General features: G+C 44.0%; 1 protein-coding gene across 1 annotated transcript; it reads right to left on the bottom strand.

Annotated features, from left to right (window-relative positions):
- Window positions 1-1479: 1479 nt before the first annotated feature.
- Window positions 1480-2454, bottom strand: LOC146822264 (olfactory receptor 5AR1-like). The gene has a single exon (XM_085610004.1). The coding sequence runs from the start codon at window positions 2452-2454 to the stop codon at window positions 1480-1482; it is 975 nt and encodes a 324-aa protein (XP_085466130.1).
- Window positions 2455-16340: the final 13886 nt, after the last annotated feature.

Raw genomic sequence — 16340 nt, forward strand, 5'->3', positions numbered from 1 at the left:
CAATAGAAATGGTCTCCAATTTTGTTTATTTGGGCATACATATAACCAGTAGTAATAAATGGGATAAGCATATAGAGGTAGCCGCCCTGAAACTTAGGCAAATTTCGGGTACATTAATTAGAGAACATAAAAAATCTTTCACTAAGCCCGTAAAACCTGTACTCCAAGTTTATGAGGCAAAGGCTTTGGGTTCAGCTTTGTATGGGGCAGAAATATGGGGGTTTAATCGGCTGGTTCCTTTAGCCTCAGCCGAAAATTCATTCCTCCGCAGTATAACAAGCTTCCCCCAGAGTTCCCCTATGGTTCCTGTAAGGTATGCGCTGGGTAGGAAGGCCATTGTGGATATTGCTAGGCTTCGCCCGGTTTTGTACTGGCGAAGGCTCTGGACTACTCCTGAGCTCTCCCTGTATGCCCATGGGCTTATGGATGTCATAGATTCAGACGTTTTTCACAAGATCGAATGGTTGAGGCAGCTCCGCCAGACCTTGACACTCATGGGCATGGTGGGGTTATGGCGCGATCCAGCAACTGCTCAGTTTCCCACAAAGAAAACTATAAAAGCTATCTATTGGGAATGTGTCGACCATCAGGTGTGGAGTCGAGCTAACCCCAACGGGATGGCTGGCCGCTATTTAGAGGCCAAGACCATGCCTGTCCTTGAACAATATTGGGACTTGATCGCGAAACCCAGAGACAGGAAACTCTACCTTCAGCTTAGAGCAGGCTCTCTACCACTTAAGTCCCTCACAGGCAGGTGGTCTAGCCCACGAGAGGAAATTTGCCCTGCCTGTGGGTTACAGGCAGAATCTATTGCCCATTTCTTGTTTGTTTGCCCTGTGCTAGCTGCTTCTAGACGAGTGTGGTTATCACCACTGTGTAGAAACTTGGGTACTAGGAGTAGTGTTGTTGCTCTGAGAATCTTATGCACCAACACTTCCCCAACTATTTCTATACCGATAGCTAAATTCTTGGGTTGGGCATGGTCCCTAAGGGCGAAAGCCTGTGCCAAACACCAGAATACTTCCCACCACACAACCCAACTTGCTGTTACCTAGTGTGAAATTTTATTAATTGTTTCTCCATAGCATTGTAGTTGATAGGGATTTATTAATTATGTATTGTTAAACTTGTTGTCACTTTGACTAGTTTAATGTCTTTTTAAAAAAAAATTCTTAACTTATTTATTGATGGACTTAAATATTTTAATGTATTTTATTTGTAATGTCTGGATTTATGTTTGTGTCTTTTATGATTTTTTTTTAAATCGAATAAAGACTGATGATGATGATGATATGTAAGTGTCTGTCACATGGCGGTGGGTCCCGTCCTTTCTTCCTGAGAAAATATAAAAAACAAAAGTGCAAATTATCAATGATTTATCCGTTATCAACTCATAATGTAACCTTGGTTTAGATTCTGGATTCACATAAGTGATTTAGCTGAAGGGATTCTTATATTTCACATAACTACAACTGATTTTCAAATATTCATCTTTTGGACAGCTGCTGAACAAAAATAAGATCTGAATTCAAAATATGCCCTTAAGAAAACTTTCTGCAGAGCCATCTTCACATCCTTATTTCGTAGACTGTAGATAATGGGGTTGAGCATTGGTGGAATCACAGTGTAAAACACAGAAATCATTTTATCCCTATCTGCAGAGTTTTTAGACACTGGTCTCATATACATATAGATGGCAGTGCTGTAGAATATGGTGACAATGATCAGATGAGGGGTACATGTGGAGAAGACTTTTTTTCTGGCTTTGGAGGAGCGGATTCTCAATACTGTGATAATGATTCTGATGTAGGAGATTGCAGTTACGAGGCTCGGTATCAAAAGTACAACGATTGCTAAACAGAACAATATTCTCTCTGTGATGTAGGTGTCCACGCATGCCATCTTCAGAAGAGCAGGAGACTCACAATAAAAGTGATTAATTCTAGACCCACATAAAGGCAACCGTAGTGTAAAAAATGTGATTGTGAATGCAATCACACTGCCACATAAGCAGCAGAAGCATGCTAATGTAATACAAATAGATATGCGCATGATGACTGTATAATGCAGGGGAAATGTGATGGCTACATAACGATCATATGCCATGATTGCAAGGAGCACACATTCTGTACCACCGAAGAACAATGAAGTGAACATCTGAGCAGCACAGCCATTGAAACTGATCCTACTTCTAACAAGAAGTTGGGCCAACATGTTAGGAACAATCCCAGATGCATAACAAATGTCCACCAAGGAAAGGTTACCCAAGAAGAAGTACATAGGTATATGAAGCTGAAGGTCACTGATGCAGGCTATGGTAAGGCTTATATTTCCAATGAGAGTCAAAGTGTATACCATCAAAAATAACAGAAAGAGAAAAATCCTTACAGTCGGGTCCTGAGATAGGCCAATGAGAAGAAACTCTGTAATCAAGCTTGAATTTTTCATTTTCATTTACTCCACCTTTATATCAGCTATGAAATAGAAGATAGACATTGTGCATAAAGGTAGCATATGATCAGATAGAATGCATACAGTAGATACACATGTTATGACCACACACACACCACACACCGTTAAACTTGCACTCATCAGTACTACATTACACATACTTCAGGCTTACCAATCCTTGTCACTTACCACAACAATAATGCACTTTTTTAGCACTGAAACATGGTACATCCTATTAACTATCGTTCCCAAAGGTTACATCATTCAACATGTGGACCGTGGTAATAAGAATCAATGTGGCCCTCACAACCTCAAACTTTGGCTCAAATACAAATGTATTTATATTTCTGAGAGGTAGAATTCCAGAATCTGCAGAGGTCCACACATTTCCAACCACCCAGCATTCCCATAATTCTCCTGATAAAAGTTGTGTGATAGGGACAAGTATGTGCAACAGGAGAGGGACCAAAGCCCAGCATGGACACAACAAGATTTTCCACTCAAAGCCACCCAGCCGATTGTGGGCCGTAGAGCAATCAGCACCTAGGGAAACCTATCAAGACTGTATATTTCTGAAAACTAAACATGTCGGGAGTCAAGTTTGGTCTGAATGTCATCAGATTTTCAAACCCAGGAGCCCTTGTAAACCTCAAACTTTAGCTAAAAACAACTATCAATGGGCCGAACCACAGAACATTTGGCTGCCAATTTGTTTTCCCTTGAGGGTAGATCATGCCCTCCTTGTGGGCATGATCACACCGAATAGGGGACAACAAGCATGCAAAAATATCCCCCAAAGTGGTCAGCTTTTATGCTACAAGGGCCAACCCCCTAAAAATATGTTTCCCATTTTGACTTCTGCAGGGGAAAACAAACATGCTGCAGAAATGATATGGATGACCCAGGGGTTGAGCCTATATTCCAGAGGGGCCGACCACCCAAAACACTAGATATCAGTGGTGTCTAGTAATATTTCTGTTTGGGGATCGCAGGTCATTCACAATCCATGACAAGGTATTTGAGAAAGGCATTGCTAAAACAGGGAGACTTCTTCCATTCCAATGATGCATTCTTCAAACATTGGGAGGCATAATGCAACCTGAATACCCACCAGATGTGTGAGAAAGCACCCACCTCCCCCTTCTTAGTCGCTCTGGGGTTTTGTGATGTCAGAGTTCCAAGCAGCACTATAATATCACAGAAAGATGTGGAGAGGGTTGGGGCTTGATGCAGATGGGATTCCGCTTCAGCCCTATACCTACTAATTAATCCTTCAGTGGCAGCACTGGACGTTTCTATTTTACTCCTCCTTAGGCCCAGTCTTCAGCTCATGGCCACACTTAGGAGGTAGTGTAAACTTTGGCCACCAGCCAACAGATGCACTGAGAACTCCATTTAGATGACAGCAGGCCATAGTATTCTGCTGAGTTGACGGTCTTTTGCCATCCGTATTTAGATACGTGCAAGCTGACTTGCCATTTGAGTGGACAGAGTGCTTCCCATGACTCACCACTGCAGCAGACTGCAATGCTTGTGAATAGTACCCTGTCAGTGTCAGAGCGGTGGTGCCCCGCTGAGCTGTTCAAAAATTCACAGTTGTGCTGGTGGTCTCTTAGTGCTAGGTTCCGTATGAAGGCAGTCCGTTGCTGTATGTGCTCTACAATGGACCATCACTGTGGCCATTGGATGGATGCGAAGAGAACACACCTGAAGTCCATTGGCCAAATGGAAACACCTGCATCCCACACTATAAAATACACTCTGTTTTAGAGCATGATGCTTTTAGTTTCCAGCTCCACCACAACATTCACCAATAGAATTATTTTGTTGTCATCCGGCTGCTTTTCCCTGCTTTTGTCCTTTCATCTTCTCTGATGTTTCCCTTGTGTTTAATTAATTTGAGCTTACATTAATTTCCACAATGCCAGACCCCAAAAACCCACATTTTACTGTGGGAGAATTGCCACTCATGGTGGATGACATCCTAAGAGTAGAGCCACAATGTTTATGAGCACAAGTCCAAAATAGACCCCTATCACAAAAAAGACTAATGTGGTCCATACTAGCTGACAGACTGAATGCTGAAGCAAACAACCTGTGCACACAGGAGGAAATTAGAAAGAGGTAGAATGACCTGTGGGGGAGGGTTTGTTCCCTGACCTCCAACTATCACATGGAGGTCAACCAGACTGGTGAGGGTTCTCCCAGGCCACTAATACCATTCATGCCCAAGGATAAGACGGTTTATAGATCCTATAAAATGAAGGCCTGACTGGAATAACTGGTGGAGTGGAGACTGGTAAATTACACTTTACAAACCCTCACTAAACCTCAGTGCCCAGTTGGCTTTGAAGTTAGCTGTTGCATATGTTTTTGTACATATTTTCATATCATAAAAACCTCAAGCTATCAGATATATTATATTGTTTGTGTGAATGTATTGTGTTGCATCTAAAATAACAGGTGTCAATATCCATTATATGTCACATCATGGTATGGTGCCTGTAAGTGTTACAACACTAAATAACTCAATACCGATATGTGTATCATATTCTTAGTGACTGGCCCATTTCCACAGCATCATTGCAACAGGTATGTTCCACTAACCATTATGCAAGTTTTTGGAATGTGTCCTTGAAATTACTACAGCTACCATGATGCCCTGTTTCTGTTTCCTAAAAGAATATTGCTGTGTCATATTGCTCATTCTCTCTTGTATAACATATTTCAACATATGGTAAAGTGCCATTTAATGATAAATCCCTCCTAAATGCTCTCTTCTGAAAATGGTTTGTGTTATTATCTGAATGTTGGCTTGCGCCTCTCAAACAATTGAATTGATGTTATGAAACAAACTATGTTGACACACAACTTTTCAAGAATGCAAATTAGCTTGCTAAATAAAGTGGGAATTGATCAAATGTACACTGCACTGTTCACTTGATGACTAAAGCCAAATATCCATCTACGTAGTTGAGATGTGTGTTTTGATGTCAGCTAGGCATTGAAATTGTCAATTACATATTTCACCTCTCCACTTAATACTTATTAAACATTTCAAGACATCTTATTACCAGCTGATTGTAGGTTGTTAAAAGTTAAGGTACTATGTGCATTCTTTCATAATATTAGGAGAGCAACCTAAAACAGACTGAGCCAACTCATTTCATCCCTTATAGGGACTTTATTAGGACCTTTTGAGCAGCCTTTCAGCGTGTGTGTCCTAAATCCAGGTAGAACTAGGACACACACACATAAAGGCTGCTTGTAAGGCCCTGATCAAGTCCCTATAAGGGATGAAATGCGTTGGCTGGGTCTGTTGTAAGTGCGATTGAATTGGATACTTGATAAAAAGAACTTTATGGAAAAGACACCAATGTCTGGAAATTCATTGAAAAAGGAGATATGTAAAGTAATTGAAAACAAAAGAGTGATTACAGATACATGCCTTCTGAATTGGAAAATTCAATGTGCACAAGGAAATTAGGTTTCCCTCTTAATATTGTGAAAGCATTTACCAAAGATTGAGTTTTGTGGGCAGACACAACTATAGGAGTCGGCATAAGTGAACTATAAGATTGGGATATTTGACCAAAGCCATCCAGAAACATCATTGCTGGCTGTCTTTTTGAAATTACTATGTCCATTACCACTGGAAGCTATCATCAGAACAATCTAAACCATCTTTGTTAGATAGGTACCTACATTGCTTTCCTCTAAAGATTTTAATGCCCAATACACACTATTAAAACATTTTTTTATCTCTTTCTCAATAGGTCAAACTGGCCAGCCATGTAGGCAGGTTCCTGCTACTGAACACACCTCCATTCAAGCCCAGGATCAAGCCATCAGTGAGGAGTACAGCAATCCTGGTGATATGGAGGAGTTTGAATAGCCTGGTACATCTGGTCAGTCTGGGCAGATGGCTCCATTAACACTCCCTGCACCCACACCTACACCTTCCACCCCAACTGTAACACCACAGCAACCCAAAGACTACGCATCCTGTGTTTCTCCCATTGTGACACAGATTGTGTACCCCCCAGTCCTGGTTGATGTTGAAAGCACACAACCACCAGCTTCAGCTCTCATGGGAACCAGTTGGGTGGGATACACTGGGCCAAGGGCACAGGGTAGAGGGGTAAGGTGTCATGGGATGGTGTATGTGGAACATCATACTGAGTCCACTGGGGTCACTGAGACCAAGACCACCATCCACCAAGTCTTGGGGGCATAGCATCAGTCCCGAGACATGATGGGCTGGGTACTCACCAAACTCCAGGAGATTTAGCAGCTGCAGCAGGAGCACAACCAGCAGCTGGAGGCCCATATCTCCAATATGGGCACCCCGATCGGGGTGTTGCAGGATATTTAGACCTACATGTGCAGACCTGTCCCAGCACATCTACCCCTACCTTTTGTCCTACAACATCTGAGCCCTCTACATTGGCCACAGCCACAGGATGGAGGACCCTGCCACCTAAAGAACAACCTGAAACACCCCTATCTCCTGAAATTGTAGATACCACAGCCGGCACTAGGGACACTGCCAGCAAGAAACCTCAACACTAAATTCCTCCAGTGTGTGCCTACCATTCATTCTGTGGACTAATTCTGGACACATTTCCCTTTCTGATGCCATTAGTATTTTGGACATTGGACTTCAAATAATTCTGACTCTCCAAATATGGTTTAGATTCACCATCACTACCTTCTTCACTTTTTGGTTTGATTTTGTTATGTTCATACTCTTTAAAATTATCACTGAGAGTACAATACATTTACAAGTCACAAAGTCATAGACTGGTGTTGTATGTCTCAATGCTATCAATGCATTTGTTTTCTTCCATCAGAACTTGACAATGACAAAAATCAAATGATTGTGTAAACACAGATGATTTGCAAGTAGACAATGTTTATTTCAAGTTTCTAAACATGACCCCCAAAAATGTCATGTTATTCAATCACCTACTTCTATTTTTATTCAATTTGACCAATGTTATTTCACTTACTGAACAATCCATACATGACACTAAAACTCAGTGCTAGTTCCAGACCGTTCCAGCAAACAAACAGATTTAATAGGCACATTTAATTGACTCACGTCATCTGCTGGAGCCAGATGCTCTACCTCACATGAGGAATCTAACATCAATAACACCAATATGTAAAATCATGACAGTACTATATTTTGTATTTATAGGATCAGTCCAATCCACTGTTCCAAACGCTAGTAAAATGTCACATCCAAGTTACAGTGGTGTGCCACAAGAAGTATGTCCTACAATGAAGAGACACATCAACCGCTACACACATGTTACACACAATGAAGATATAGCCAATGTTAAGGGAGATTACCATGATTTGGCTCCTCTACTACATGTGCTATGAGCTGACAATGGTACACATATTGCCTTAGTGTCAACACAGCACTGATCAGGTCCTATGTAAACTTCAAATCCTCCATTAAATCACAGTGCAAGTTGCCTTGGTACCAGATTTGTACACCCAGAGTCTGTGCCTGTCTATCCTAGGATCATCCCAGGTTTATTTTGTACTTGGAAACAACAACATATACCTGCAATTGTCACAACTCCTAAATGTCCAAATGAAGATGACATGGTGAAGTAACCTAATAAATATCAAAACCAAAAGATTACCAATCACACATTGCATAATAGACACATACCAATATCAACTTTTGGAGGACACAATTCCACAAAATAATGTGAGAGATACAATGTAACTGAACACAATTTTCGATGGGTTGAAACCTTGAACAACAAACTTCTTTGGCCTGAATTTCCTTGAACTTGCCCTTCCTAAGACATACCACCACATCATCACATCGATAGTTGGTTGAACAGCGAAATAATAACATGTACAGATAATTACACTCATGAGAAGTTAGCGATGACATCTCGACGCAAGTCAACTCCTTCCTCTTCACTACTATCATCTTTATTTGGCATTTTAGGATCCTCATCTGGTGGCTCTTCATGGTCATCCTCCTGTGTAATGTAAGTGATGTTCCGTCGCAGGGTGATTCTGTAGAGCATGCAGCAAGCCATGGTTATTTGACACCACCTTTGTTCAGATAACAAAATCTGGCCTTTAGGATCCCGAAAGCCCGCTCTATTGGCCACCTTGTTCTTCAATGGGCCTCATTGAAGCAGACTTCCCCTGGTGTTCTTGGATTCCTCAGCCCATGCTGAGTCTCCCAGATGAAAGTTTAAAAAAATCATAACACTTTTTCAGATTGTTCATCTAGAAATTCCACATAATATATCATGAAAGATTGTACTGACCGCAAGACAGGCCGTCTCAGGTCCAATGTGCAACATTTGCAGGGGTATGGTGCTGTTCTGTAGAACTATGGAATCATGGGCATAGCTGAGGAAACGGGCACATGTACTAATCAGGTAAGCATACACCTCACACATTAATCAAATGGAAGTGTTTTTGATGCTGGTAGGCATGTTCCCTGGTGTGTGGTGGCACTAAGAAAATATGTGTGCCATCAATTGCTCCATCCACATGTGGTAGCGACTGAAACCGTAGAAGTCCCCCTTCACATTGGCTAAATCCTGCTGTAGTGCCAGAAAGAGTAGACAGACAAGCTGGGGGTTGGTATGAGCACTGCCCCTGGGAGAAGCGTGGCACAGTGACTGCACGATTGGAGGGTATGTTCTCCTCCTTGCCTGCCCTGGCTGACCCCGTTTCCCAGTGAACTGGACTGCCACACGAGACACACAAGGTACAGAAGAGCGACGCATGGGATGAGGTTGGAGGTCTCCGGGAGCCAATTAGCACGAGAACTGGCACCTATGTAATACTGCACATAAAAAGGCCAAGTAGAAGGAAAGGGGAACTCATAACTGAAACTAGTGCCGCCGTTAGGATGTGGGTGTGTTAAAGAGGCCTTCTGGTCCAGGAGCTAATTAGCAGCGGCATGTAACCTGGGGGCCTGAGGTGTAGCGCATTGGGAGCTGTGGAGAACTGGGCAGTATTGGAGGGCACTATTTGGCAACAGGGCTGCATCCTGGCAGGATCAGCAGAGCTATCTGGACCCACCATGCTGAGGGGGCAGAGTGCCTTACTCTGGAGAGGGAGAGAGGTGGATAAACATTCGGCAGCGGCACAGAGAGAAGGCTGCGGAATTATCACAGAGTGAGTGGGGAGCTGGCATTGGCCAACCAAATACAATGGGGAGAGCAAGCTCTGGGACATCTCTTGAGCCTCCTCAACAGCTGATAAAGAGCAACAGTCATCCCAGAGTCCATGAAATTTGTCGACAAGTGATAGATCTTATGCCATACTACAAGCTATTGAGCGCTCCAGGGTATCGCTAGAGTCTAAGATCGACAGTATCGCCACTGAAATCGTGCTGCTCCATGCTGATCATAAAACATAAAAAGCTCTCGACCGGGTGGAGATTGTGGAGCGCACCGTGGGAGAATTGCAGCCGGCCACAGACCTTATGGCGAAATATATCACTGATCATCAAGCGTGTATCAGACAGCTTGAACAAAGAGCAGAGGATGCTGAAGGCCGTTCCAGGAGAAAGAATGTCCACCTTGTGGGGCAGCTGAAGGGAAGGGAAGGCCAAACACCAGTGGAATTCATAGATCAGTGGCTGAAAAAGATCATTCTAGATGGGTCACTATCCTCCTTTTTCTCAATAGAAAAAGCACACCGGGTCCCAGCTCACAGCCCTCACCTGGGCTCATTCCCCCGGCCTTTCCTCTTCCCAGTGAGGCTAAGAGTTGTGGTGGATGACAGGGCTCACTTCTTCGATGCTTCAATGCTCCACATAATGCGTGGGACTGGCTTGAGTGAACTGGCCAGTTCACAGGCCCCAGGCCCACCAGCAGAGGCATCAAGCGGATAGCAGATTTAAACAAAGCTAAGAGGCAGGGGAGAGAACAGAAAGCACAGAGGCCACAGCTCTGGATCAGATCATTAAAGAATGGCGGCAAGCACTACAAGAAGCAGAGAAAATCCCAGAGGCGGCCAGAGACTTGGACAGAAAGCCTTCTTCTCCACATTCATCCCTTGATGGACACTCTTCGATGCTTGGCTTATCGGATAATAACTCAATTGATTTGCCAGATGTCACCCCGCACACCTCGGATGGTATCATATAGAACTGCAGAGTTGTTTTCCCTGATAGCTGAGAAGGAACTATCTTGAGACACCTGTAAGGACTTGGGTACAAGAAAGCCAGAAGATGGCAGATAAGTGGAGAGGCTGGGTCTGGGGGGCAGGGAGGGGTCTGGGGTGCAGGGAGGGGGACGGGGTAAGAAATGTGCCCAAGGCAGGAGCTGCGCTAACTGGAGGGGTTGCAAACTTAGACTGCATGTACAATGGAAAGGGAAGTTAAATAAGGGAGAAACAAAGGGAAAAGCATTTAAGAAATACGGGGTGGTTGGGTTGAAAATGTTGGACTGAGGAAGGTTGTATTCCCTCTCTCAACCATGGCCCCGGGGTTGGCACACTGAACTCGTAATGTTGTTAGTTTGGGCAGTCCTACACTGTTGCAGGATCTGCTCTTTTGGTATTTAATGGTTGAAAGGTTGTTCCGTTGTTGCACAAACAGGATACCTAAGTGTTATTATGATAACTTACAGGCACCCCCATGTTTCCCTGTACATTCAGTAATTGGACAGGTAGGTCAGTATTCCCTAAGATTATGTGAACATACCCTTAGTCCATACAGTCACAACCCATTATTACATGGAACTTAAGAAGATTGCATACACCATCCCGTAAATATGCAGTCTATTCCTATCTCAAGAGGCATAACGTGCAGATAGCCTTGCTCCAGGAGTCTCACTTGAACCACCTAAAAGCCACCAGATTGCAGCACAGTTGGAGGGGGCTGGTCATTGCTACTAACTACTCAGCATTTGCAAGAGGGGTGCTGGTGTGGGTACACCCAGGAGTGCCCCTTCTGATAGAAGATACAGAAGTAGATACAGAGGGATGGTACATATTTATTAAGGGAAAGCTGGAAAGGAGGAGTCTATTAATCATGAACATATATGCCCCTAACACAGAGCAAGGTCTCTTCTGGAATACGTTAAGCACAGTGCTCTCCAGGTGGTGTCACATGCCATGGTTTCTGGGGGGAGATGTTAATGGTGTACTTGATGTAATGCTTGATTGCTCCTTTCCGCCCCTTAGGGGTACTGCAGCAGCAAATGGGGCATCCCTGTTGAGGAACTAAGTGGATAGCTGAGGGATGGTGGATATATGGCGGCACCGTAACACCGCCATGCAGGTATTTTCATTCTACTCGGTTCCACAGGCCATCCATGTGCACCTAGATGGATTTCTATGCACCACAAATATGCAGCCGTACGTGAAACAGGTGGAGTACATAGGCAGGACCCATTCCAACCACAACCTCCATTCTGTGGATCTGGCCTGAGACATATTGGGACCCAACCCGGTTTCTTGTAGGTTGCAGCCTGCTCTATTGGAGGATTTACCCTTTCAGAATTCTCTCCGCACTTCCATAGAAAACTACTTCATGCTGAACACTGGTGCGGTGGGATGGGTACTAGTGGAGTGGGACGCCTTCAAGGCAATGCTTAGAGGCTACTGCATGGGTCTGGGAGGAGGCATGCGGAAACAACTAGAGCAAGAAATCGGAGACCTGGAGAAAACATTGTTGTCCTTGGAATCGGAAGCGGTCTTGGACCCCGTCCGCACACCAAACCTATTAGAGGGGAGGGAACAACACACCACTCTATTAGAAGGACTATGTAGTATTACATTTGCGACACACTCTGCCAGGACGTATGTGAAGGCAGAAAAGTCGAGAGTCATGCTTGCGGGGCTGATAAAGCAGGATCTGTCATGAGGCCCTATCACTGCACTACACTCCTCAGAGGAGGAAATACACTACACCCAACATGAGATACACAATGATTTAGTGTCCTATTTCACCTTGCTGTATAAATCCACCTCGGTGGCGACAGAGGAGGATATGGCCAGCTTCCTGAATGAGCTCCCCTTTCTGCAGCTCATGATGTTTATATTGTTTGAACTCATTGCGCCGATAACGGTTGAGGAGATTCAAGGCGCCATTAAAGCCCCAGCATCGGGAAAGGTATTGGGCCGGAGAGCTTCCCAACTGAAATGTACAAAACATATGAAGACCTATTAGCCCCCAACCATTTGCAGATATTTGAGGAAGCAATACAATAAAAGAGTTTAAGCTGCCGACCTCATTGTGTGAGGCCACCTTGATTACTCTTCTAAAACTGGATAGAGACCCCACCAGACTAGGCTCATACCTTCCACTGGCGCTACTAAATGTAGATTATAAAGTGTTGGCTAACATCTTGGCCGCAGGACTGGCAGAGGTGCTGCCCCAGCTGATCCCTGAGGATCAGAATGGTTTTATACCGGATTGGTCTACCTCCCTAAATCTACGGCACCTGTTCGGTATTATAAAATATGCTCCACATAAGTGGCCCATGTCTGGTTGTATGGTGCTGGAACTGGTAAAAGCTTTTGATACGGTGGAATGTGCTGCCTCGATATGGACTGGGGCCATATTTTGTCTTGCTGATTAGACTGCAGAATCTGGGGCCGGTGGGGAAAATGATAATGGGCCAGTTACTATCAGGTCCCATACCAGTCCTCAGAGGCACTCAGCAGGGCTGCCCTTTCCCCTCTCTCCTGTTTGCTTTGGCCGTGGAACCCTTGGCTTTAGCTATTTGAGCATCCGCGGAACACTGGGCATCTGTATGGGTGACTCGACACTTGCAATATCTCTATAAGCAGATGATCTCCTGCTATATATAAAAGACCTGGGTAAGATTTGCCTAATTATACCTAATTTGCTTGGCAAGTTTGCTCACCTCTCGGGCCTGCGAGTCAATTGGGACAAATCCTGTCTATTTCCATTCGGACCTACTACGCCCGACCCAGGGTTTGCTATTGGTGACATAGTCATAGATCAGCAGCCTTCGGTGTTCCGATATTTGGGTATCCGGATGTAACATAATGATCAGGATCTCTTGGACAGTAACCTCATCAGAGTGATCACAGCTTTGTCTGCACAGATGGCCTTCTGGAAAACGCTGGCCATCTCAGTAGCTGGTAGGGTTTCCCTGGTTAAGATGGTTGTGCTTCCCCGCCTTTTATATTATTTAGCGAATCTGCCAAGATATTTGCAACCCTCCTTCTTTACTCCTTTAGAACGAATGATAAAGAGACTTATATGGAGCACCTCTCGGTGCAAAGTGGCACTTCTGAAGCTGTATCTGCGGACGAGACAGGGGGGGTTGTCGGTACCGAACCTGGAACATTATTACCTTGCGTCCCAGTTGAGTGGGTGGCCCAGTGAGCAGAAGGTAGGCAACTATTGGACACTGGAGGAGGGCGGTTTCCATGCCAATGCACACCCTTCTATCTGTTTTCATCCTTGCCACAGGCACAATTAATCCCTTCCACTGCTACCACAGGTAGCTTACAGATGTTACCGCTGAAGAACCTTATGGGCCTGGCGGCACAGGGTACGCCTTAATCTCCGGGGTTCTCCTGCTTAGCTACACAGAGACACGGGACACTCTGTCAGGCGTAAAAGATCAGATTTATTAGCTGCAGCTAGCACAGTTATCCCAGAAGTACACAAGGTAGGTCCTCAGGAGACTGCCACTTCACTCCGTGGCGCATAATCTTATATAGTACATAGGTGACATATACATTAACCAAGAACACACCTAAAACATACATAAAGAGCCAATAAGAAAAGTTGGAAAACAGAACAGAACCAATAGGAAAAGTTTAAAAACAAGGTATCGAGTAACTCGAAGAAGCCTCTCCTCCAACTGTGTTTGTCACCCCTCCCCACAAGCTAATTCATTAACGGGTCTGTAACCGACTTGCAGGTGGCGAGATACGTTTGTGTGTTTTGGAGGACAGTTGTGAAATGAGAGAATACGAGCAGAGGACAGCGAAGGCCAGACGATAAAATAAAGTCAGAAGAGAATAGTGTGAACCAATAGATAGTTGAGACAGGGATTAGGAAAACCAGACGGGGATTAGTGTACTCGGCAAGTCCTAACACCAGCTTTGTAAATAGAGGCAGAAGGCTTATTTCGACACGATGCTGCAGGAAAAGCAGAAAAGACTTTGTTCGCCGTGCTGTCTGAGTGAGGGCAACACAAAATGGCGGCGGAGCACAAAATGGCGGGTCGATACGATCGTGATCGAAAATCGAATTTCCTCAGACCCTCCTTTTGCCAGAACTCAGGCAAGATACACAGATTCACGTTAATCTGAGTCAATGTCGATGGCCATGAGGTCATCGAGCTGTTGCTGTAGCATCATTTTAATATTCTCTGTTCTTTGTGACTTGGGTTTAGGGATGCACACAGTAGCACAGAGGTCGCATATGGCGGGGCCACAGTGCATACAAAGGCAACAAGAGAAAATGATGGCTAAAACTATTCCAAGGAATGTCAATACTTTCCAACCCCATTTGGACAGTAGTCCCCAAAACCACTCCAATAATGACCAATCTCCTTCATCCTGGTGAATCGACTCAGAGATTATATGTAACTTAGAGATGGCTTGGTATACTGTCGGAGTGTCATTAGGTATGAAAATACAGCAACTAGACCCGATCAATTTACACACTCCACCACGGTCCGCAAGAACAAAGTCTAAGGCAACTCGGTTCTGCAATGTCATAAGACGATCCGCCTGTAGTTCTGCTGTGATATTACTCAAAGCTCCTACAGTGATGTCTATAGTGGTTTCTACGACACGAACCAGTTGTCTTATATTTCTGCTGTTGCCATAGGAGCCCAAAAAGAAGAAATCCTTTGAGGAAATCTCCTCCCTCTTGTCCTGCTGTGTCTTTGGAATCAATCATCCCTCTGCCATATCTGTTTTTATGATGGTTTGCAGAAGCAGTGTATGTAGGGGGAAGAAGGAAAGCTATGTAACAAGTACCAGAAAAACCAGTCGGCAACCAAGTGTAAGCTCTATCGTGACAGATGAAATATGTGCCTTGAGATGGTACTAACGGTGGCGAATTCTGAGAGGAGTATGTGTGGGTACAGCTATTTCTTTGTTCGGTGTCAGCAGACTGGCCATTTATTTGCAGACAGAAATTGCCCTGATGAGGTATAGTCCAAATCGGTGGAGATTTTCCCTGTTTAACCTTATCACTAAGGCTAGTGATATAATGGGTGACGTTCCAGTTGGTATACGCTTTCCTTTCATCAACGGAAATCCTACTATTTTCCATGATTTTAGCCATAGCTACCATTCCCTTTATCAATGAGCTGTGACTAAAATCTGGACCACCAAAATATGAACTAACGGGACGTCTGAATTTGCTTTCATAGGCGTTGGAGAAGATAACAAAATTAGCCCAAGCGGAACCTTCATAGGAGAACGGAAGGACTAAATACGGCATCCCTTTTTCTGTGGTGTGTGGCATAAGTCCACATACCCAACAGTCAGTTGTATTTATCACTAATTGACGTTGATATAATAACTGGACAAATGAATTATTATAATATTCGGTTCTTCTAATGAGTTCATGTTGAGGAAGTGTATGAAATAGATGTGGAGAGATAGTAGAAGACAAAGAGATAGAAGGAGGGACAACTTTTCGCTACAGAACATAAACAATCCAACCTATACACGCCAATAGAATACACAATAATATAAAAACACATAAAGTTATACTAAAACGACTGTACATTATTCTACAGGATTCTTTTCTCATTTTATCCTTTTTCTCTCTTTTCCCTAATGTAGTCTCCATCTTTCTAAGTGGATGCTCACGGCAATCTTCCTCAATCACTTGGTCACGATTGTCTGCCGTCCTATGACACTGCAAGTCCTGCAGGCCTATT

This window comes from Triturus cristatus, chromosome 6, assembly GCF_964204655.1.
Source record: "Triturus cristatus chromosome 6, aTriCri1.1, whole genome shotgun sequence".
Classification (NCBI taxonomy): Eukaryota; Metazoa; Chordata; class Amphibia; order Caudata; family Salamandridae; genus Triturus; species Triturus cristatus.

Coding starts and splice junctions, on each gene's coding strand:
- LOC146822264 (XM_085610004.1), bottom strand. CDS start 2,454: ATGAAAATGAAAAATTCAAGCTTGATTACAGAGTTTCTTCTCATTGGC.